General features: G+C 49.6%; 1 protein-coding gene across 1 annotated transcript in view; it reads left to right on the forward strand.

The window, feature by feature from the left end:
- The window catches only part of MYO15B (myosin XVB), a 43520-nt gene extending 20731 nt beyond the window's left edge, over positions 1-22789 (forward strand). The window contains exons 19-58 of the mRNA XM_062011177.1: positions 1039-1169; positions 1266-1361; positions 3048-3283; positions 3368-3546; positions 3949-4021; positions 4477-4682; positions 4782-4865; positions 5069-5166; positions 5350-5437; positions 6817-6915; positions 7070-7164; positions 7551-7793; positions 8443-8539; positions 8878-9015; positions 9301-9490; positions 9603-9693; positions 10220-10448; positions 11886-12001; positions 12520-12579; positions 12795-12870; positions 13320-13438; positions 13597-13715; positions 14166-14307; positions 14431-14542; positions 14847-15007; positions 15255-15367; positions 15463-15526; positions 15764-15836; positions 16203-16279; positions 16629-16705; positions 17261-17391; positions 17955-18049; positions 18468-18545; positions 18750-18858; positions 19189-19337; positions 19701-19828; positions 20731-20864; positions 21351-21484; positions 21911-22051; positions 22730-22789. Coding sequence (XP_061867161.1) covers positions 1039-1169; positions 1266-1361; positions 3048-3283; positions 3368-3546; positions 3949-4021; positions 4477-4682; positions 4782-4865; positions 5069-5166; positions 5350-5437; positions 6817-6915; positions 7070-7164; positions 7551-7793; positions 8443-8539; positions 8878-9015; positions 9301-9490; positions 9603-9693; positions 10220-10448; positions 11886-12001; positions 12520-12579; positions 12795-12870; positions 13320-13438; positions 13597-13715; positions 14166-14307; positions 14431-14542; positions 14847-15007; positions 15255-15367; positions 15463-15526; positions 15764-15836; positions 16203-16279; positions 16629-16705; positions 17261-17391; positions 17955-18049; positions 18468-18545; positions 18750-18858; positions 19189-19337; positions 19701-19828; positions 20731-20864; positions 21351-21484; positions 21911-22051; positions 22730-22789 — 4841 coding nt within the window. The remainder of the gene's footprint in view (positions 1-1038; positions 1170-1265; positions 1362-3047; positions 3284-3367; positions 3547-3948; positions 4022-4476; positions 4683-4781; positions 4866-5068; positions 5167-5349; positions 5438-6816; positions 6916-7069; positions 7165-7550; positions 7794-8442; positions 8540-8877; positions 9016-9300; positions 9491-9602; positions 9694-10219; positions 10449-11885; positions 12002-12519; positions 12580-12794; positions 12871-13319; positions 13439-13596; positions 13716-14165; positions 14308-14430; positions 14543-14846; positions 15008-15254; positions 15368-15462; positions 15527-15763; positions 15837-16202; positions 16280-16628; positions 16706-17260; positions 17392-17954; positions 18050-18467; positions 18546-18749; positions 18859-19188; positions 19338-19700; positions 19829-20730; positions 20865-21350; positions 21485-21910; positions 22052-22729) is intronic.
- The last annotated feature ends 282 nt before the right edge of the window (positions 22790-23071 follow it).

A 23071-nucleotide genomic window follows, 5' to 3' on the forward strand; every position in this document is an offset into this window, starting at 1 on the left:
GGGAACTGGGGGTGTTTAATCTGGAGAAGATGAGGCTGAGGAGAGACATGAGCACTCTCTGCAACTCCCTGACAGGAGGCTGTAGTGAGGTGAGGGTTGGTCTCCTCTCCCAAGTAGCAAGTGATAGAACAGGAGGAAGTGAGCTCAAGTTTTAGCAGGGGAGATTTAGATTGGAGCTGAGGCAGAACTGTTTCCCTGAGGGGGCTGTCAGCCCCTGTGCCAGGCTGCCCAGGGAGATGGGGGAGTCCCCATCCCTGGAGCTATTGCAAAGACACATAGCTGAGGTGCTGAGGGCCATGGCTTAGTGGTGGGCTTGGCAGGGTGAGGGGAGGGCTTGGACTTGGTGATCTTAAAGGTCTTTTCCAACCAAAATGAATTAGAATCAAGAAGAGTCATCTTGTGAATTGGAGCAAACTGTGGTGGATTCCCAAATACCTCATACATCCTGGCCCTCCAGGGATCACTGAGCTCAGGGAACAAACTGCACTGAAACTGCTGAAAATCAATGCTGATGGGATGCAAACATGGAGGAGGAAAGCACCAGTGAACATGTTGGTTTGGGGACAGAGGAATGCACAGAAGCTCTGCTACATTGAGAAATCTCTTCATTTATGAAGATCTTTGCTCTTCTATTATCCATTGTAGTTTCCTCATGCAGTGCCTCATCATAAAGACCTGTCATTAACTGTTTACTGAAGCACTGGCAGCAGTAACTGCACAGAAACAGCATTTCCTGCTTTATGAACTCCACGTAACAGAAATGAAACTGCAGGTGCTGACTCTCCTCTGGGTGCTACCACAGTGAAAGATCAAAGCTGTAAAAACTCTCATCTGAAGTTAGGCCTTGTGGTCTCAAGGCAGTGAGGACGTGGCTGCTTGGGGGTCTGAGGCAGCAGGGGTGGACTGGGTGTCCCTGGAGGCAGGGGCTGGTACAGTGCTTTGGCAAGGTTAGGTGCACATTAGCTACCAGTTGCACTGTGAGTCAGATGTGCTCTGCCTGCTTTTCCAGCTCTAACACAAGACCTCTTTCTCTTGCAGCTCAATACAAAGCACACGCCAACCAGATAACTGAGACATTGCCTCCAGAAGTTAAGGTCAAAGATGGCCTTTCCCTGCCACCCACCATCAACAGCTATCCTTTCTCCTCCTTCATTAAGTCACACTTCCAGGTGGGAGCTCTTTACACATTTCCTTATTGCTTCCCCACTGGGGAGACACACTAGCTCTAGTGTCAGGAACAAACTCCATCCTTTTTTTCTTTGCAGAAGACAGAATTCCCTGCCCCTGGGCAGCCTCTGAGGCATGCTTTAACCCATCTGGACCCTGAATACCATGAGAGTGCACTTGAGATCAACAAACTGGTAAGTTTTCTTGACCAGGGTCTTCTTGAAGAACAAGTGGGCATAGGACAATGTTTAGATGCTGTCATACAACAAGGTGCTTGTGGTGGCTACGATTCTTACCTTACTCAGTGAGCTAGGAGAGCAGAATAACTTACTCATTTAGGCACTGGAGCAGTCTAGAAAAAATCACATACAGCCCCTTAGGGTTGCTGTGTTCCTGGTGAGGCATAGACCAGCCACAAACCAATAGGATCAGAGTGAATTGCCTGGTGACATAGCCTCAGAATTTGGCAGGACTTACAGGAATTAGACTGCCAAGCCTTAGTTTCCCAATATTCCAGGTAGCAATGTCAATATAAGAGAGCTCTGTCTTCTCAAGCACTTACTCTTATCTGTCAGTCATAAAGAAAGTCTACTTTAACCCATATCTTTTCCATGCTGTGGTTTATACTAAATCTGTTCCTTGCATCTCAGGCATACAGTTGTTTGAGTACACAACAGGGGACAGTGAACCGTTGTATAAAGTCTGAGGAAGGGCAGGGACTTTGTCATCAAGAACACTACACCTGGAACCACACCTTAATTCTGCAGTGTTTGTGTGAGGAGGATGGTGTTACTTCATCTCTCTGCATGTGAAACAGACATTTCTTCTTAAAAACAGTAGTGTTGACTCTCTGAAAACAGAATGAAACTTCAGATCATTTCTAAGTAAAGCTGCTAATCCTTTTGAGATTTACATGTAATTAAAATAAGCTCGTTAGGAAAGGTCACACCTCAAACCAGTCTCTTGTTTTGTCTTAATGATCCCAATTACAGAAGGGCATAAGATTCAACAAAGCCTTGTGAACAGCATTGTGTTTAAGCAGACTACTGTTATTTTTCCTGAAGATCAAAGATGATTTTTCTCTGTTGCTAGTCCAAAAAAAGACAGCTATTTCTTTGGCAAAAGCCATAATACATAGGGAATTACTACAAAGATTTAAATGGCACATTTTAGACAAAAATTAATCTAATGACATATTGAAGTGTAGAGGCTGAAAGAAATCTTTCTGTACCTGGGGGTGAGAAATCTAAATTACAAAAGCATCCAAGATGTTGATATGCAGAGGCAAGAAGCTGAATCATTGCTTCAGTGAATTGGCTGAGATACCACATCTCATATCACTTGGTGTAATATTAACTGCACCAAAGTAATTTTAGCTTTCAGTTGTTAGACAGTGTCTCCTCATGCCTGAGTTTTTCACAAAGATCAGCTAAGGATGGATTTCATGATGATTCTATGAAATCCATGCTTAGCTGATCTGTGTGAAAAAGATCTTAGACACTGTCTAAGATTTCTTTTACATATTTGTACAGCCAGGCAGCCTGTGGGCTCAGACACTAACAAATACCCTACAGGAACTTGCTTATGTATCTGAACTCTGTCCAAAGAAGAGGAAGCATTTTGCCCAAGAGCAAACTCTGAGCCAGAGACATAACTAAGAAGAGACTGAAGTTGTGTAAGGGTCCAATCTCTATTGAAAACCCTCTCCCAAGTTTCCCAGAACTTAAGTGATACACAAAACCCAAGAATTTATCCTGAGTGGCTGACTGCTCTTCCCAGGCTCACAAACACCCTGGTGTGTGTAACCCAGGTTGTCACCTCACGACACAGAGAGGAACAGAAGGTTACAGCTCTCTGCTTTTTCCCCCCAATGCTTCTAGATCTTGCGGTTCATTGGTGACAACAATCTCCATGGCTGGCAGGAGGCATTTCTGGGCAACTACATTGCTTGGAGAGGTTTGAATAATGTGGCTCTACGTGATGAAATCTTCAGTCAGGTGGTTACCCAGGCATGGAAAAACCCAGACCTAGAGCACAGCCAGCGAGCTTGGGTCCTGATGGCGAATTTGCTGAGCTGTTTTACACCTTCACCAGCACTGGAGAAGCCGTTGCTGAAGTAAGGAGCAGAAAACACCTAGCTGCACTTTCATGAACATTAAGAGAGATGAGCAGCGTGCTAAATGTAGTTGCCTCTTCCTAGGTTTGTGTCAGACCATGGCATGGAAGGCTACAATGCTGTTTGCCAGCGCAAGATCTTGACAGCAGCAGCGTATGCAGAGATAGACTCTACGCTCTCTCGGGCCTACCCTCCCACTCAGCTGGAGTGGAATGCAAACCAGAAGAGAGGGAAAATGGTGCTGGATGTGCATACTTTTACTGGTAATTCATGCTTCTGCCATCTTCTAGTCCCTAAGGACTTTTCCAGAGCAGAAATCCACGTTCATGAAGTACTTCCCTCAGCTTAGTAAAGAGGGATCAGAACACCAATTGCTTCTGGCTGGTACAACCATGGGGGATACAATCCCCCATATAAATCTAGACCCAAAACTCCCAAAGTCTGGGCCTGATGAGACCTGCATCTCAGGCTGAGGGATGAGGTCAGTTATTTTGGATGTGAATGTGTTCATGTGGAGCCCTCCATGTGCTTTCAGCTCTCCTGTGGAGCTCACTCAGGAGTGTGTAGGGCTTTCCAGCTGGGCTCTGCTGTGTCCTGCAGAGTTTAGGTGTTGCCTTGGGTCCTGCTGGGGAGAATGTGTGTACTGACTTTCTTTTCTGTGCTAGAGGAGAAGTTCTCAGCTGAGGTGGAGTCCTGGATGACTGGGGAGCAGTATGCAAGCTTGGTCCTGAGTGCAAGGTACTGACAGAGGATGGGAGAAGATCTGGGGTTGGGTCCTGAGTGCAGGTACTGCTAGAGGATGGCTGTGAAAAAGGCTGTCACTAGTTCTAAGGTTCAGACTGGTCAGGGCTAGAATTTATATGGTGAGTTGTGGAATAGCTACTGCTTTCCCACTCTGGCTTGTGCTCTCTCCTTCACTCTAACATCTGTGTGCACAAACTGAGGGCCTCTTTAGGAACAGAGGAATCACTGGTGTGATCTGTCAGAGCAGCTTCCAAGAAAAGATGAAAAGGGAAATAAGGATAAATCTTGAGGGGTTCTAGCTTTTTCCTGACCCTGGGCACTTAATAGTTGATTTACACCCTAAATCTTAAGGACTTAAGCCAGGATAGACAAAGCAAGAAGAAACTGAACACCATGTTTTCCTTTCCCCTGACTACCTGGACACGTCTCCTTCCTTTCCCTGTTACCAGTGGCTGTGATAAGAAGTCTCAGGGATGGTCCATCTCCATGTTCACTGGCAACACATGGCAGGACCTGCTGGGCTGTGACTTCGTGCTGGACCTCATGGGAGAGATGGAGGAGACCAGCAACTTCAGCATCCTCTCTCAGTCCTCATCTGAATACCCTATCACTCCAGGAAGGGATAGAAGCCTCTTCCAGAACTCTGACCTGGATTTGTAAGTCACCTAATCCTCCTGCCCCACCACTTGTGGCCCTGTCACCCAGTGACTTGCCTTTCTCTCAGCACTCTATACTGTCTTCACTTTCCTATTCAACAGGATCCCTCCTGCTCCAGGCATACGGGCCCCTACCTTCCCACCACCTAGCCTGCCTCCAGGATTCAACAGTCTCTATCCAGGTAAGCTCTTCCCAGGACTGTAGATAGGACTGGGAAGGGCCAGATGGGCCCCAGCCAGGAAATCAGAGCAGAGGAGGAGACAGGTGATTCTTCTTGATGTAGAGCAAGGAAGGGCTCAACTCCAAAACATGACTGTGTAATATGGGACTAGAGGCAGGGGAATGTTCCTTACCTGCCTTGTCATCAGATCTCTCTGCTCTTAGATTCAAGATTCAGAGATAACTCGAGGACCCCTGTGGGCTTGGATCACTATGTGGATGATCTCTTCAGCACTGTGCTGCATCAAGGCTCCAGAGTATCAGTAAGTCCCTGGATGTTCCCTCTTACTTTCTACCTGAAGCTCTCTCGTCCTTGTGACTCCCTCACACACGTCTCTACCTGTTCACTCTACCTCTGCTCTGCTCAGGTGTGCTTTTGGATGGCTCTCCCTCTGGGAAGTTTGTCTCTCTGAGCCCAGACAACTCTTTTATTTTTCTTGATGCAGGATATGGAGGACAAAGAGGTTCTGACTGGACGCATGAAGGGAGGTGGGAAAATTGGACCCACACAGAGAGGAATCTTTCCTTCTACAGGTCTGTAAGGGGATGGGGACAGCTGGGAACACCTGTGGGGCTACATGAGCTTCAGTGAGCACAAGTCAGGGAGTCCCTTATATGCTCATTATGGCATGGGCTCAGCTGATTCAGGAAGAGCATTGGTGTTTAGTGGGGGTCATCAGAAGTTGCACTCCTTACTCCCAGGTGCTGGGAGACAGATGCTTTGGGGAAGGAGCTAGGTAAAGGCACCAGATTAGTTCTGCTTTCAGCTTCTCTCCAGAGTTGGTCTTGAGGTCAAGGCAACAGGTAGGTTGCTTCTGACCCATGCCACCTCTTCTCTAGGCCATTACTCATTGCTACTGTATTCACCTTCCATTCACCTTGTCCCTTCACAAAAGAGTTGCTGTATTCCTCAGGGCAGGGGTTTAATCTTCTTATTGTTTCCTTACAGACTTTCCCATCGTCTCTAGCTATTCCTTGGGTTAGTAAGTCTGAACCCTGCAGAGGTTCTGGTTTGTGTGTTTGGTTTCTTTTCCTCATTTCTGTGGAGCTGAGACTCAGGCATTTTCAGTAGGGTGGAGTCAGACACTGATATATTAGTGGCACTGAGAAGTCCTTGTGTGTAGTCACGTACCCAGCTGTCTCAGAGAGGTGGGGAATGTCCTGTTGAGATAATTCCTGAGGCTGGGGCTATTTTGGACTATTGTAGAGGCTCTGGGGCATGTCAAGCCCTACTACAGATCACTGGCCTGGTGCCAGTTTGTTGCTCATGTGGCTGCTTAGATCATGAGGAACGTGAAGACATCCCTGGGCCATCCTCACTGGCAAGGACATCATGATTCCATAGACCTGTGCTGTGTGCTCACTCATACCTAGCTGAGACTGATCTCCATGCCCCTTGCTCTGCTGGCACTGCCTTCAGTGTCAGGTTTCTGCTTTGTGGGACTTTACTGAGAGCACAGGAATTCCTTTCACCCCAGAGTTGCTTCACACCATACACAGTGCCACACAGGCCTGTGTACTGTTTGTTCACCCTTGCTACCTGTTGCAAAGAGACTGATACAGATGTGGCAGTCCCAGAGATGTTTGCCCAGCCCTCAAGAGAAACTCTTGTCTGCAATCATACCTAGTCAGGAGTTACTGTGCTTGCTCATGAGGCTGGTGGTGTCCCAAGCCAGACTGCAGAAGCAGGGTCTGGATGTTGCTATTGTAAAGTCTGGCAGGACACACATTTCCCTTTGGTTTCTTTTTTTTCCACGTGAGTTTTGCTGTGTCCTGCTGTGTGTGAAGAGATAAACCACTCACATGTCCCTGTTGGTGCATGTGGAGAGAACCAGGGGTGCCCAGCCCGTGCCATGTGCTCTGTGGGACTGATGAGGGCTCTCTCATCTGTCATTCCCCCAAAGCACCTTTAGGCTTCTCTGGAATGACTCAAGCACCAGTTTACCAGCCCATGCCTTCGATGATGGGGATGCCAGCAGCCATGCCTATGATGCCAGCAGCACCTATGCCAGGTATTAACACAGTGTTTCAGTAACTATCCAGGGGAAGAGGATGGAAGGGTGGTTGTTGTCCTGGAGCCTGTGCATTTGAAGCTCTGGGCTGATGCTCAGACACTGTGGGGAACAATTGCCTGGGGGCTTTTGCAGACATACGTGTCTTCCACAGCCATGGTTATGCCTCAGCCTGTGGTTCCAGCTGTAGATCCCAATCAGTTAGCAGCACAACAGCAAGCCTTTATCAACCAGCAAGCCATGCTCATGGTGAGTGGAAGGGACTGGCTGGGAGGGGCCCAGGAACTGGGGAGGGACAAAGCACTGGTGGACGTGCTGTGAAGCAGTTAGCCCTCCTGCCCTGGACCTGTTCTGTTAGCTATATAGAGTTGGGATTATTTAAGACTGCAGAACTGGGAATCCTCTTGTTGTCCCTTGTGAGTTCATGGAGGTCACAGGCTATTTCCCTGGTAGCTGAGCTTTTGGGGTGTTGTTAGGAGCTCTGCACACTTGGCTAGGTGGGAGCATGCCTTGCCCACCACACTGGGAAACTTGCACTCGACTGTGTAGAAGTTTTGTGATTGTCAGCAAAAGAATGGGACAGCCTGACTGATGGCTGGTGGGTTTGTGTGGGACATTGCAATTCCTTCCTTCAGGCCCAGCAGATGACCCTTCAAGCCATGAGCCTTTCCCAGCAACAGCAGCAACAGCAGCAGCTGCAACAGCCGCGGTGGCAACGGTCTCCTGAGAGCTCAAGGCCAAGAGTCTCAAGTCAGCCACAAGCCCCAGCTCCAGCCCCAGCACCAGTCACTTCCCCAAAACCCAAGAAGCCTCCCAGCAGCCAGAATGCTGCACCACCACCTATGGCTCCAGAACCACCAGCTGAGGCAGAAAAACCGGTATGAGAAACAAACAGTGGTGGTGAATTTGGTTTGAATCTCGTGATTTGCATTTGCTCTGCTTCCCTTACAATGTGGCAGTAGGTTGGAGGAGAGGAGAGGAGAGGAGAGGAGAGGAGAGGAGAGGAGAGGAGAGGAGAGGAGAGGAGAGGAGAGGAGAGGAGAGGAGAGGAGAGGAGAGGAGAGGAGAAAGCTACGCTCACATATGATACTGAGGCATTTCAAACTCTACTTGCTGAGTCTTTAGGACACAGGATCAAACCTTGATGGAGGTTTGCTGCAGTGTTGGCCAAATAGAATCATAGAATCATTTTGTTTGGAAAAGACTTTTAAAATCATCAAGTCCAGCCACTAAAAAACACTCCAACCACTTAAAATAATTCCCAGCTGATCTGGATTTTTCCATAGGTGAATTCATCACTCTCAGTTCTTTATATTCCAGCAAGCTGTCTTGGGCCTATAACATACTCCTCCTTCTCTGGACTTGGTTGATGGTTCCTCAGGTCAGAGACTGATGTCTTGGGAGACACCTTGCTGAGGAGAAGTTCTAGATCAGAACTCAGCAAAGGAAGATCACCTCTGAACTTAAGGACACTACAGAGGTACCTGCTGGGTAGTGCCAACTAACCATACTGTGAAATGCTTGCAGGTTTATGACTACACGGGATACCAGTCCTCCAACAGTGAAGATGATGAGTATCCTCGGGAAACTTTCCAGGAGAAGAGAGAATATTTTCAGAAGATGGGTGAGCATCTACCACTTTGGGAATTTCACTCATCATAACAGCTGTTTCTGCAGCCACTCTGGCATAACAACATGTTCTTGTCTGCTGGTCAAGAACCCCGCTAATCCCTGTGGGAGCTGCTGGTGCTGTGTGTAGCAGGACTTTTGGGTGCCTACTCAGTGGGCTGTAATTCAGATTGTGAGGTGTTGTTTTGCCAGTTTTATACAAATCTTTGGGTCTGTGATTCCCACATCCTCCTTTGCCTCTAGAAAGCACAGGCTTCTGATGGCTGACACAAGAGTGGGAGCTATGGGTTTTGGCTGTGGGTTTAACCTGCTCAGGTGCCCCTTTCTATGCAGGAGAGCAAAGGATCCGAGTGAAGAAAGTCAAACCTCCTACCAAAATCTGGACCCCTCCAGTAAATCCCCAGCCAAAACAGGAGAAGGAAGAGGAGGAGGAGAAGAAAGAACAGAAGCCTATCCCTGAAACACAGAAAGGTGAGATGCTGTGCAGTGGAGACTCAGTCAGGCTGACAAGCAGGAACTTTCCAGGAGCATCAGGCCAGGATACAGCCAGAGGAGGAAAGGATCTGGCTCTTCTGGGAATCTGCAACTTAGCAGGAGAGAAAAGCCTGAGCTTTGGGAAGTGATATCAGAAAGCAAGGTGGTGGAAGGCCATGGCCAGTCAGCCTAGGGGTGAAAGAGAGAGACCTTCAAGTGAAGTAAAGGGATTTCTCCTGGGTCTTTGCTGGTGTGTTGGTTAAAGCTGTCATCTCCCAATAGCTCCTGCTCCTCTTTTGCCACCTCCTGAGCCAAAGCCCAAAAAGCTGATTCCAAAAGAGCCGAAGGAGGCACCTGTAGTGAAGCCTTTGGGCGCCGAGTCACGGCCTGCGCCCAGCCGGGAGATCCGCAACATCATCAAAATGTACCAGAGCAGACCAGCCCCCGAGCCCCAGCCCATCGAGCCTGCCAGGTGAGGGGCAGCCAGGAGATGGCTGGGGCTGTACCCCAGCATTGCCACACAGCTCCATGGTGGCTGCAACCCTGCTGTAGCCCCTGTAACCCTGTTCCCCATTCCCTCACAGGAGAGTGTCCAAGCCGTTCTTCAAGAAGAATGACCCCAAAAATGAGGCTCTGGCCAAGCTGGGAATGATGAACCACCCACCTCCCAGAGCAGTGAGTTCTTTGTTCTCCATTCACCCTAAGAGCTCAGCAGAGAGGGCCTGTCTATCCAACCTCCAAATAGCAGCCAGTTGATTTCTTGTTGGGTTACTAGATAGCTGTGAGTTCATACCATGCTGCTGCCCATTCTGGACTTGGTTCCAGTCTATATAGTCACTTGAAGTCTTGCAGAAAAGGTTCTGGGGCAGCAGGTCTTACTGTGGTATGTTTAATGCTGATATGAAAGCAAGAAACTCCTGTTCCCCCCATTTGGCACCAAGGTCTTGCCCACTAATGTCTTTTTTCCCCCTTCCCAACTGGAGGCTTCAGTCTCCAATACTTGGTTCTCTGCACCTGGGTTGGTTTGATCTTCATCTGTTTGTAGACCACAAGTTGATTTGAAGATTCTGGTATCCCTGTTCACACAGATCATGATTCCAGGGTTGGACTGCTGCCCTAGGGATGGTTTATAACAGCAGAGTCAGAACAGAGAGCAGTAATGCAGAGAATGACTGGGTCAAATGGTTTTGCTGTCTTGCAGCCATCTCCTCTGCCACAAGAGAAGAAAACACCTCCAGAACCACTTCCTAAGCCCAAGCCAAGCACAGCTTCCAGCTCTATCAAAGAGAAGCAGTTGCCCCTCCTGTCTATCTTCAGACAGCCAAGTACCCCACCAGCTTCCCAGGCCCCTTCTGCTCCCCCTTCTCCCCCACCATTGCCTTCACCTCTCCTGCCTGGGAACCAAGGCTTGCAGGAATCCACAGGGAAGAGTGAGTATTGACTTTACCTAAGGGCCATTTGATAGCAGGGGACAGGGTGGGGATGGGGTCAGATCAGCCCAGTAGTCCAGGAGAGTCACAGCACATCTGGCCAAAGCCTGAATGGGCTGTGTGAAACCAGAGAGACTGTCACAGTTCCAGTCTGGCCCAGTAATCAGCATGGCACTTTCTAGCCCTAACTCTTCCCACTCTTCCCAGTACAGTGCAGGATGTCAGGCATAAAAGATGGAGAAGTGGCTGGGCTTCTCTGAAAAATGCAGCTGATGGCAGAAAGGACCTTTGGGCTACAGCTTTATCAAAGTCCAGTCCATAATATGTTTTATTGCCTACCTGAAGCATAATTACTTTATCAATGCTGCAATTCAACAGATGGACTTTAGACCAGGGAGTAAGCGGAAGGCAGATGTTTTACCTTCTCTAGAGCCTCTGGAGCATCCTTAGAGAGGCTGAGGAATGAAGGAAGTTTCTCAGAGGGATAATGAGAGCCTGGGAGACTTTGGACATTGGCCACATAAAGAGTGTCTGGATACTGCCCACCTAAGACATGGCATAGCTGATGCTTCTCAGCAGTAGTTTGAAAGTATTATTGAGTCATTTGGGATACATGTACCAATGCATTTCAAGCTGTTTAAAGCTCTCAGCAGCATCACATTGCATAACATGCAAGGAACAGTCAGCCAAACATATTGCTGAAGGGCTCCATCCTGCAACACCTTCCTTGGTATGAGCAAATTTCCCTGTTTCACTCCCCCTCTTGATAAAAAAAGGGTTTCTTTAGGAAGTCCTGTGAAAGTAAATGGAAGTGACTGGAAAACCCTGAAAAATCCCCACGTGCTACATGGTGATACAGAAACAGCTGAACTGAGGGATATACTACACTTCTTGTCTACACACTCTGAAGTTTTGAAAGCTGGGAGTGCGCAAATGAAGACATTCCTACCCAATAAAGCAATGCCTCTGAACAGTTGCCTTCAATCTGAGCCTGGCATTAATAGTCCTCCTGCAGACAGAAAATCCAGTACAAGTGTTGGATGCCTTTTACCAGAACTTCTGTGTCCTTTTGAAAACTTTAGTACCTTTTTTATGCCAACATAAAGTGAAACTTGTTTCACCAGCCTTAAGCACAGGGGTAATACCTTGCCTGAGTAACTGTGTGCTCCCTATCTCTGGAGTGTTTCTATTATGAGCACTGAACTTTGTGGCTAATCCAACAAGTCTAAATGCTATCAGGAATGCTGTTAGTCACGGGATGGCTGTTCAGTACATGAATTCACATTAGCTGATCATTGACCTTCAAGAGGCTTCTTGACAGTAACCTTCAGTCAGGCGTATGGCACTGTCCCCTTTCTCTTGGTAGCTCTTTGGCAGGTGGGAAGGTGACCCTGTAGTCAGCAAAGCCCATCTTCACTGCTCTTTCTCCTCACACAGACTCTGCTGTAACAGTGGAAGAAGATGATAGGATCAAGACTCTGCTGTACAAGCTTACCAGCAGTGTCAGCTTTTCCTACGCCAGCCCTGCCTGGAAGATCTTTCTGCGCAAAGAGGTTCAGTTCATGAGCTGAGGCAGTGGGGGAGGGAACTGGTCCCACCTTGGGTTCAAATCACTTTTGATCATTGGCACCCTGTGTGGTATAAGAGCACTGAGATAGTTCTGGGAGGAGATCACAGAGTCAGAGGCAGGGGATCACCTCACAGGAGATCTGGATCCTACTGTGCCTTACTGACCCTTGTGTCTCAGTTTCCCTGATTCCTTCCTTTCTCTGTAAAGCACTGAAAACCTACCAACAAAGTAAAGTTGTTATTGCCTGGTGCTTGCCTGTAAAAACATTACAAATGTATTTAAAATCAAGTACTGGAGAGTGCACTGAATGACCAGGGTTCATCCCATGGTTTCACCAGTTGGCTTTTGGTCCTTTGATTGATTGATTTGCTCCTTCCCTGCCTGTCTTGGAGATAAACTCACTCCTCTCTGGCATTAGGGCATACAGATTAGAAAACATCCCTGAGGAGCTATTTCTGCAATATCTGTAACATCATTTTTGACTTTATCCTCCTCTTGCAGGTGTTTTACCCCAAGGAAAACTTCAGCCATCCTTATTGTCTGAACTTACTGTGTGAACAGGTATGTACTGGGGTATAAGTCAAGGCTCATTGTCCCTTTGGGAATAAAACACTGCATAAGTTACCTTCACTTTTGCATCCCTTGTGGTGTTAGTCTCATCTCTAGGTCTATCCAGTCAAGCCCCTCTTCACTTCTCTCTGAAACTCAGTCTAACAGCCTCAGATGCTCCAACATGTGGCCTTTTCAATGGAAGCCTCTGTTTCCCTCCTCTGCAGATCATGCGAGACACCTTCTCCGATTCCTGCTTTCGGATCTCCAGGGACGAGAAGCGCAAGATGAAAGACCTACTGAGTAATTAACAGCCCCTTCCTCCTTGTGCCCATGCCAGAGGAACTGACCTCCAAGCCCTTTCAAGCAGGACTTTGGGCAGAGGAGAAATGTTTGTCACTGCAATTAGAAAGCACATTTGTGTGGGCTGTGTAGGGCAGTTTAGGAATGTCTGTTTATTCCAAGTGGCCAGAAAATGCCCCTGAAAGTTCTCTGAGGCAGAGAATCTCAGTTCTGATATGTTTATTGTGGGGAGAGGGAACTGAGGCCTGAGAATGGGATCTTGAGTTCTCTCAAAACCCATCTGTCTTCTTTGACAAGAGCTTCATGGGGAGGGGCAAAGACACTAGTAGTAGACTTGTGTGTTCAGTGATGATGTAACCTTTCACCTCTGCATGTCGTTGGCTAGGCTGTAATCAAGACTTGGCCATCTTTGTCTTACTGAGAAAGCATCTGCTTTGTAACCCTGCTAGTGCAGTTGCGGGTTGGCAATGATGTCCAGGCCATTCAGGAGGATGGGATTAAGAAGAGGATTGTCCTGGCTGCTCGGGATAACTGGGCCAACTATTTCTCCCGCCTCTTCCCAGTTCACGTGAGTCTAAATCTTCTCACCAGACCCTGGGCTTGCTTTACCTGTGTGGCTCTAGTTCATCTGGGATCTCTTTCCCTGCTTGGCCACACAAGACTCATTCTTCTGCCCCTTTGGTGCCTTTCTGGACTTAACACCTCTTGACATTTCATGGTTTAAAGGGAGAAAATGGAAGTGATGTCCAGATCCTGGGTGTTTCCCACCGAGGCATGCGGCTGCTGAAGGTGGTGAAAGCTGCTGGCTACAACCCTGAGCACCTGAAGATTCTTCACAGCTACAGGTGAGCCAGAGGGCACTGGCTGCTGCAGGATAATTTGTCATGTGCAGGGTACTCTCAGAGTGTTAGGAGGCAAACTGAATGGGTGAGCTGAAAACCCCCTGGTTCTGCTGTGCTCTCTAGAGCTGTCCTAGGCCAGTTATGACTCGCTGACTCTCCTTCTAATGCATCTGGCCTTTCCCTTTCCATCCTACCTTGTGCTTTGCTTGCAGTGAGTGCCAGGTGTGAGTCAGGTCCATGCATGTCATCACAAGGCAGGTCCTCAGAGTGGTACAGTGAAAGCCACGAGCAGCCTTTGGTGCTCCTCCTGTTGTAATACAGTGCTGGTGAAAGGCCATGCTCTGGAGCACCTTGAGGCCTGTCCCCATTCTCAGTCCTTGGAATGAGCTCCTATCCCCATGATCTGCATCCCTAGCTCTGGCAGGAGCCTGAGCATGCTGGCTGTGTTCTCAGCTTTGCAGATGTGCTGTCAGTGGAACTGAAGAGCAGCAGTACCCTGGAGTTCTCTCTGAAGGCAGAGCAGCTCCGCCTGCACTCTCTGAAGGCTCCATGCATCAAAGCCATGGTGGAACTCTTCATCCAGAAGCTGAGAGAGGTAAGGGAGCAGCTGTAGGGAATGAAAGTGCCTTCTACATGGATCTGAGAGTCCATGGAATGACATGGTCTGAGTCCTTCACATCCTGGGGACAAGACTTGACCCGCTGCTTTTTTTCCCCAGGATACCAACTACGTTGTCGCTCTGCGCAGCTACATCACGGATGACAAGAGCCTCCTTAGCTTCAAGAAGGGTGACCTCATCGAGTTACTGCCCATGCAAAACGTGGAGCCAGGTCAGAGGCTTTGAGATTGGGGTTCAGGGACCTGCTGGGCCCATGGTGTCCAGAAACTCTACATGCTGCTGGCCAGTAAGCCAGAGGAAAGCACACTGTTAAAGGCTGGCATGGTCAGCCTTCAGCTCTGTCATTCTCTGACCACAACCCACCTTGCTCCAACTGCCTTGTTATAGGGGATGTTATCATAGGCTGCAGCAAAGCCTGGTCAGCCTGATGTTCTCCTTTGCCAGTAGAATGCTTCAGTGCTCATCTCTCTTGGTGGCTGCCCTGGCTCCTGACTCCCTCTGCTCTGTTTCTGCAGGCTGGCTGTTCGGCTCCACCGGCGGCCGCTGTGGCATTTTCCCCACCAGCCTGGTGCAACTGTCTGCAGCCCCTGATTACCTCAGCACCAGCATGGACAGGCGTGGAAGGCTGAGGAGGAGCATGAAAGCTTCCCCAGAGGACAAGAACACCAGCAGGGAGGTGAGGGGCTTCTAGAGGATATGGGCAGATTCTGTGGGAGCTGTCAGATGGGTTTTGGTGGTGTCTGACATCCAGGGCTGGAAGGAAGAGGGTGACAGCTTAATCCTTGCAGACAGACACTCAGATACTGTCACAGTGGGAAGGGAGTACCACAGATGAGGCCTTTCCAGGTCTGGCAGGTGATGAGAATACACACTGTAATTCTTCAGCTGAAATTTTAGGGTGGGTTTGCTGCTTGTCCCTGCAGAGTTCTGTTCCCAGCCTGATGTCAGAACCCAGCAGTATCATGTTAGTGCCTGCTGGTGATCATTACACCATGATGGACTTCGCCACAGCCTACTTCCGAGAGGCTCAGTCCATGTGAGTAGGCAGTGAGCCCTTCTGTGTATTCTGACCCTCACTAAGCCATTTCTAGGGATGTTTCTTGGACTGCATGTTCCCTCTCCTCTGTCTAGGCAGGGACTGAAGGGGACACCTGCTGAAAAGAAGCATGCAGCTGACCTGGTGCAGTACACCAAGGTAAGCTCAGCCTCCTCCCATGGCTACAGCCAGAATCCCAGCTCAGCATTGCCTCTGCCTTTGTCCTCACATGCCAAAAGTGCAGAGGGCAGATCTTTGGCTGCAGTCTGGAGAAGTGCAGGTGTCCTCTGCTCTTCAGTGCTGCCTGCATGATACTGGGAGCTCTGTCTTTGTGAAGCTGCAGCACAGCTCTGTGTGATCTGCCTCCCAGTTTACCCTTGTATTCCGGCTCTGCAGGTCCCAATCCAGGCCTCTCTGCTCCAGTATGCTGACAGTGAGCTGAATGAGCTCTCTACAAACAACTTCAGGAGTAAGTATCTCCCCAGGACACAACGCTGCAGGGGCTGGAAGGGGGTGAGAGAAACAGCCTTGGTGGCCATACATAGGCATCCTGGGGCTCAGAGTGTGGAATGAAAGCTGTGAGAGGAGGGTGTCTCTGAAGGCCTCTCTGCAGTTGATAACGCCTGTGTCCATCCTGAAAGCATCCACCAAAATGCACTTTGCCTCCAGCGCAGTGTCCAAAAACTCACACTGTCTGGACTGATGCCCCATCACCCTCACATGTCCAATGCAAGCCCATGGAGCAGAAAAGCTGACAAGACATTTTCTAGTCTCCTGCCTGCCCCATGGCAGGATCCCCTCTGCTTACACCTGAGCACTAACCTCTGCTTTGCAGCTCTGATGCGGTTCATGGGAGATCAATCAAAACCCAAGAATCAGAATGAGATTGACTGCATCTATGAAATCCTTCAGGTTTGTGACCTTCTCTTGGGCAAGGTGCTGGAGCACAGAATGGAACAAAGGGCCAAGACGTTGCTAGGAAGGGAAAGAGCAGGGAGAGCCATAATGCAACCCCCTGTGTGAGAAAGGGAGCTGAAACATGGCGGGGAGGGGTTGCATGTAAGTGCTTTCTCTGGACATCCCTGTCTGGATGAGAGCACAACCTGCTGCTTCTTTGGGCCTAGATAACACTAGAGACCAGAGGCTGCAAACCCAAGCTTTAACCCATATTGACAGCTCTGGAACCCAGAGAAGAAGGGCACAGAAATAACCTGGTGCTGTCTTTCCCTCTCTGATGTTGTCTTGTCCTCTGTGAATGCAGCTGTGCAAGGAGAAGGAGAATTTGCACGATGAGATCTACTGCCAGGTCATCAAACAGGTCACCCACAACCCTAACCAGTGAGTACCAGCACTTCCAGCTGCTGTGTTTGCACAGCTGGAGGGGAACCACCTGCCTCATTGCATGGACTTTGGGGACCAGGCTTTCCCCACAGATGTGTTCTCCCCAGCCACTCAGGTACTGGGGCTTTTGCTAGTCCCCAGGTTTGGCATTTTCACTTCAATGGATGTTTGTCCTTGGATCTCTGGCTACTGATGTGTCTGGGCACTAGTAAACATTCCTGGTAGCTCCCAGTAGTGGTGCAGCTCAGAGCTCTGGTTTCCTCATCACTGCCCTGGGCAGTTGATCCAACAATTAGGGGCAGGCTTGATGCCTCACTACCCTGCAGTATGGCAGCAGTGGCATCAGAGTGGCCTTGACTATTCCCTTTCTTTCCTTGCTGTTAGAATAACTGAATCAACCCCTTCCTCAGCATAAGGAACCTCTGACCAAGGGCTGGCAGCTCATTTTCTGCCAGCTGCCATGGATGTTCAGAAAGGCAGAGGCTCACTTGAAGCTTCTCGGTGCAGGAATTGTCTTATTCCAAGGTGCCCACAGTTCTTTCTGCTTTGCAGAGAGAGTTTGATGCGTGGTTGGTTGCTCCTGAACCTGCTAACTGGGTACTTCCTCCCTTCCAACATCCTGATGCCCTATGCCACCAAGTTTCTGCAGCTGGCCAGCGTTGATCCATCTAGCACCCACCACGGTATGACTGTTTCTGTGTCCTGTAAAACAAATGTCTGCCCCTTGTTACTAAGGCCCAGTGGTCAAGGAAAGATGAGAGAATCAGAGTGGGGACATGGTCCAACAGGAAAATCTCCCTTATCTTGCTAGGCAAGGGAAAAGAGTGGGGTAGAGAGGGAGCTGTGCCTGCAGGCAAGAGTCAGCTTTGTATCTCTGGTCTTTCTGTTTGCTTTGTGTCTTCACTCAGGGAAGGTGGAGGCTTAATTCAGCCCTGTGGCTCAGAGCCCAGTTAGACCTCATGGGAAAGGCAGGCTGTGGGCTTCCAGAGTCATCAGCTGGGAAGCGTTTGGGTTGGAAACCTGCTAGAGAAGAGGGTTCTCAGTTCTCTCATCCTGTCATTCCTCTGTACTCCTCTGGGGCTGCCCCCTCACAATCTCCTGACAGAGTGGGAGGTGAGGTCATGTCTCTTTGCTTAGTAGTGGCCCAGGGTTAAATTCAACACAGCCAGGATGACCCAGCACCATAGCAGACAATGCTTAGTCCTCTCTTTGGCTTGACACATGAAACTTTTTCCTTTTCCTGCAGAAATAGCCAAGATTTGTCAGAGCAACCTGAGGAAAAATGTCATGTACGGGGGGCGGCGGCACCTTCCTTTCCCTGTGGAGCTGGAGGCGTTGCTGGTAACTGAGGGGCAGAGAGGTGGGGTGCTGGGAAGGGAGGGGGAGCAGAGGCTTGCCAGGAGATGCCTTTGCTGGTAACTGAGGGGCAGAGAGGTGGGGTACTGGGAAGGGAGGGGGAGCAGAGGCTTGCCAGGAGATGCCTTTGCTGGTAACTGAGGGGCAGAGAGGTGGGGTACTGGGAAGGGAGGGGGAGCAGAGGCTTGCCAGGAGGTGCCACGTGCAGTTAGGGCGGTGAGTGTTCCAAACGAGGTGTCTGTAAGGGGGTTGGGAAATGCAGTGCCATGGGTTAGGCAGGGATTTGAAGAGGCACATAGTATGGGCAAGCAGTGGAAAGCAGAGTTGAGAAGGAAGAGGGAGAAGCAGTTGTGGGGCTGATGGGATCCTGCACGTCTTGCTGCCTGAAGACTGTCCTTTGCAGAAGGGGCGCAGCGCCCGCCGCCTGCAGATACTGATGCCTGGAGGTGTGGAATACCTCACCAGAATCAAGACATTCACTGTGAGTTTTCTGCTTTCAACACCTTGATTTGGACTTTGAGCCACACCAGAGATCTCCCCCATGTGTCAAACTTTCAGGCTTGGCCTGTCAGCCGTGCAGTGACAGTTTCCCACTCAGCTCCCAGAGCCTCCCCCAACCTCCCTGCACTGTGGCTGCTCTGGGCCTGCCTGGCCTTGGTGTTCATTTGCCCTTTCCTTGCTTCAGGTGGCCAAGGAGCTCTTGCAGGAGATCTGTGAGCAGATGGGGGCAGGTGAAGAGGAAGAGATGCAGGAATTTATTCTTGTGGCCGTCAGGAGTGACAGCAATAACCTCGGCAAGTAGAGACCAGCGTCTTGCTTCCTCCTTAGGGCAGCTTCTCCAACAGCAAGTACCATGGCTACTGTTTGGAACAGTTCCCCCATCCTTGCTGCCTCTGGGGAGGTTCTTCTTCAGCAGTTTCCCTCTGTATTAGGGTTAGACTGTGCCTTCTCAGTAGTGCTTGTTCCTGAAAGAGCTGTGTGAGTCTGTGGCTCTTTGCAGTGGCTGATGCTGAGAGTTGGAAGGGCAGAGTGGAACAGGGGCACACAGGAAGGCTCCTGTCCCAGGCCATGGAACAGCCCACTGTCTCAGCACCAGCTGATGCCCCTGTCTCTGTACAATGTAGGTAAAGCAGTGAGGCCAATAAGATGGGAGGAGTACCTTCATGATTACCTGCTGGAGGACGATTTGGTCACTGTGACTTTACGCAGGCTCACCTGGAAGACACCTCTGCACTTTGAGAATAAGATTTATACTGAAGTCCATTATGGACAGGTGAGCAGCAAGGCCAGTGTGTGCACACCAGGACCTCCCTTGCAGGGGCAAGGCCAAAGACAATGTCCCAGGGAGCTGAAGAAGAGGGAGGTCATTGGCTGATGGGTTTTATAAGCTGTTTCTGGGAATAACTAATAATTGAAGCTATGGATGCAAGGAAGGCAGTGTACCTGTAGCCCTAGACCGTGAGCTGGGCTGTTCCAGATGTAGTTTGTGCAGTTCCACGTGCTCCTCCTGAGCCTGGGAAGCCTTTGCTTTTGTTACCAGCCTTTGCTTTTGTTACCAGCAAGGCAGGACGTGGGTGTCTGCAGCCTGACACTGCCCAGACCTGCCTGTACCTTCTGGCTTCTTTCTGTCTCTCAGGTGCTGTGGGATTACCTGCATGGAAGGATACTGTTGAAGCATAGTAAAGAAATGGAGGTGCAGGTGGGCATTTTGGCAATGCTCCAGCACTGGGCCAAAACAGAGGAGCCAACCTCTACTCTTTCCAGGTATGTGTGTCTCAGGGTGAGTCTCTGTCTCATAGGAGTTGTTGGAACCACAGGGATTAGGGGCAGGTGCTCTGGATAATTAAGAATGGACAGTTCTGGAGAACAGAAGCTACTAATTACTGTCACTTAGTGACTGATTCCTGTCCTTAATTGGGAAATTTTACCTCCTGTTCCCACTCCTAAAGCCAATCATCTCTCCCCACATTTCCTTCTGTGACTCTCCTGAGCTGAGGACCCTGAGAGTGCCATGGGCATTTCTTTTGACTCCATGTGTCTCTAATACTAAGAAGGAAGTGATGAGCTTATCATTGGGATGAACAATCCTTTGTTTTTTCACAAGTGCCATAGTTTTCAACCCTGAAAGCTGTAGTGAGATGCCTAATGGGAATGAAAAGGTCCCTGAGTACTGGAAAGCTTCTGTCCTGCAACCCTGAACTGTATTTTCACACTTCTTCCTTCCTGTAACCTTAAGCACTTTGACTCAGAGTCAAGGTAATCAGGTCCCTTTATGGCATCAGCAGCAGGAGATAATGGCATAACCCTCCTGGGCTTGAGGAACTCTGTGTGGTGTTCAGCTGGGACTGCCTGTGAAAGAAACATCCTGTGGCTTTACTTCTGTGCTACAGCCCTTGCTTGAAGGGCTCCTGTCTCTGGAAAGGAGGAATTTCTCTCAGTGCACAAATCAGTGGTGCAGAGCCACCTCCTCTGTGGAAAATGCTGGTCTCACTGTCCCTGATGTTTCCTTCCATGTTAACCAACTCAGATACAGTTTGTTGTGCTCTTCCCCTCTCCTTCCACCCTTGTCCTGAGCCATACAATTGAAAATTGTTGCCACATCCCCTCCTTCCTCTTGATTCCGCTGGCTGATCTTTTTGGGGGTGACTATTTGCATGTTGGCACAGGGAAGAGCTGATGGAGTACACACCAAAGTCCCTCCAGTCCTCCATTGATGCCCAGGCTCTGCAGAACCAGGTTGTGATGCAGCTGAGGACCAGGCAGCCCCTCCAGCCAAGGGATGCAAAAATCCAGTTCCTAGGTGAGGAGACATCCAGACCTGTTTGAGTTGTCCATCCTGAGCACATGATGGAAGCTGCTCTGAATGCACTTTTGGGACAGTTCATGAGGTTGGCAAGGAACCTTGGAGCCTGGAATGGGCCATGACTCCCTGACAGCCTCCCCTGCAGACTGGCACTTGCTCCCAAGCACAATGATTGTGGCAGAAGTTCCACCTCTTTCATAGAAGCCTGCAGTAGATTTTACAGAGCTCTCTACAAGTTGTGTTTGACATTCTGCCTGCACATCTGTTTTCTGGTCAGAAAAGAATGGGACATCCACTGAGGCTGCTGAGAACTGAGTATCAGCAGCCTCAGAGGAGAGGGGGAGGTGAGGGAGAAGTTGTCAGTCTTGCTTGTTAATATAGAAAAGCTTGTGAGCACTTGCAGCTTTTCAGCTTCTTAGGCTGGGTGCAGCAGATTGCTGGCTGGAAGCTGCTGACTGAAAGCCACCTTTTGCTTTCTTACAGAGCACATGATGCAATTACCTTTCTTTGGCTACAACATCTACTATGTAGAGAGAGTGAGCGATGACACGATCCCTGTGCCCTGTTTCTTTGGTGTGAATAAAGAGGAGCTCATTGTGGTGGATAGCACCACCCAGGTATGCCAGACAGTTCCTCCCTAGAGTCCTGATGGCTGACAGATGTTAACTTTGACTTCTAGAAGAATTTGTGCGGGAAGAGCCTCTATTTACCTGCATCGTGACCACTCTGACAACAGCTCTAGCCCAAAGCCAATGTGACAAGAGTGCCAGAACAGTTAGTAGAGCCCTGTGCTCTTATTAAGTCTAGTGATCATGCTAATGAGCAGGGGCCACAGCACAACTGTGTTTGTCCCAGTCCTGCAGGAGTTCAGGGACCTCCTGTCAGCAGAAGCCTGGCCTGTGTTCTCCACACACTGTCCTGGGCCACAGTCCTTGACTCAGCCTTCAGCAGGCTCTTGAGGTGAATCCTCTTTGGGAAGAATCACATGGTTTTATTTGTAAGGACTCACCACAAAGTGTTTTGTGGCTTTTCTCCTCACACAGGTGATCTCCCGTGTCATCCCCCTGAAAGAGCTGCAGAGGATGAGGACCCTGCAGCCAGTCTCTGACGGGGGGCTGTATGGCATAGAGCTGAACTACGGCTCAGCTGCCAACCCCAAGACTATGTGGATTGAGCTGTCACAGGTGAGAGCAGCCTGGACCTACAGCTTCCTCCTGGCAAGTCAGAGATTGCCCTCCACTGCCCAGCTGAGCCTCTGCCAAGAGACAGTGCCACAGCTCTTGTCTGTCCCCAAGGGGGATGGGCCATTACATTTCCCATGCCCAAAGTGCAGCTTTGTCCCAGCACATACCTGGTATTTCATACCTGATTTTCATCACAGAGAGGTGGGGATGGGAAGGGCCCTGCAGAGCTCACTCAGCCCAAGCCCCTGCTAAAGCAGGTTCCCCTCCATCAGGGGCACAGGAATGTGTCCAGATGGGTTTGGAAACCTCCCAAGGAGCCTCCACACCCTCCCTGGGCAGCCTGGGCCAGGGCTCCCTCACCTCAGCACCAAAGGAGTTTCTCCTTGTGTTTAAGTGGAACTTTTTGTTTCTATTACCCCTTGTCCTGACACTGGGCACCACAGTCTCCCCATTCTCCTGACACCACCTTTTAGGTATTTATCAATGAGTTCCCCCCTCAGGCTTCTCCAGGCTGAACAGCCCCAGGTCCCACAGCTTTTCCTCATAAGAAAGATGTTCCAGTCCCCTCATGATCTTGGCAGCCCATTTAATTATAGAAAGTGATTCCTGGAAATGTTTCATTGAGAAGCACCCATTTCTGGGGCAGAGAATGACTGATACTGGTTCATGTTTTGACAGGCTAAAGAAATGTATCACACACTTGTTGTCATCCTGGATAAAGCAGAGCTGCTGCGCTAGAGCCCAAGAGGAGGAGAATGATGGAGCAAACCTGCACTTTTTCCTTTCTTTGAGCTTGTTTGGTGCTCCCTGCCCTGTCTTCTGGAGAGGACTCTTCCAAAAGACATCCCTTACCTCAGACAGCTGCTTTCCAAAGCTGCCACCAGAGTGTTTGCTGATGGACCAGACCATCATGTCACCCATGAGCTGCCATTCTGTCCTCTGGACTCCTCCTCCTGGAAGCCACACAGCCTGTGACTAAACAAACCCAGGAGGCCCTTTCCACACTGCTGCTTTTTCATA

This window comes from Colius striatus, chromosome 18 (assembly GCF_028858725.1).
Source record: "Colius striatus isolate bColStr4 chromosome 18, bColStr4.1.hap1, whole genome shotgun sequence".
NCBI lineage: Eukaryota > Metazoa > Chordata > Aves > Coliiformes > Coliidae > Colius > Colius striatus.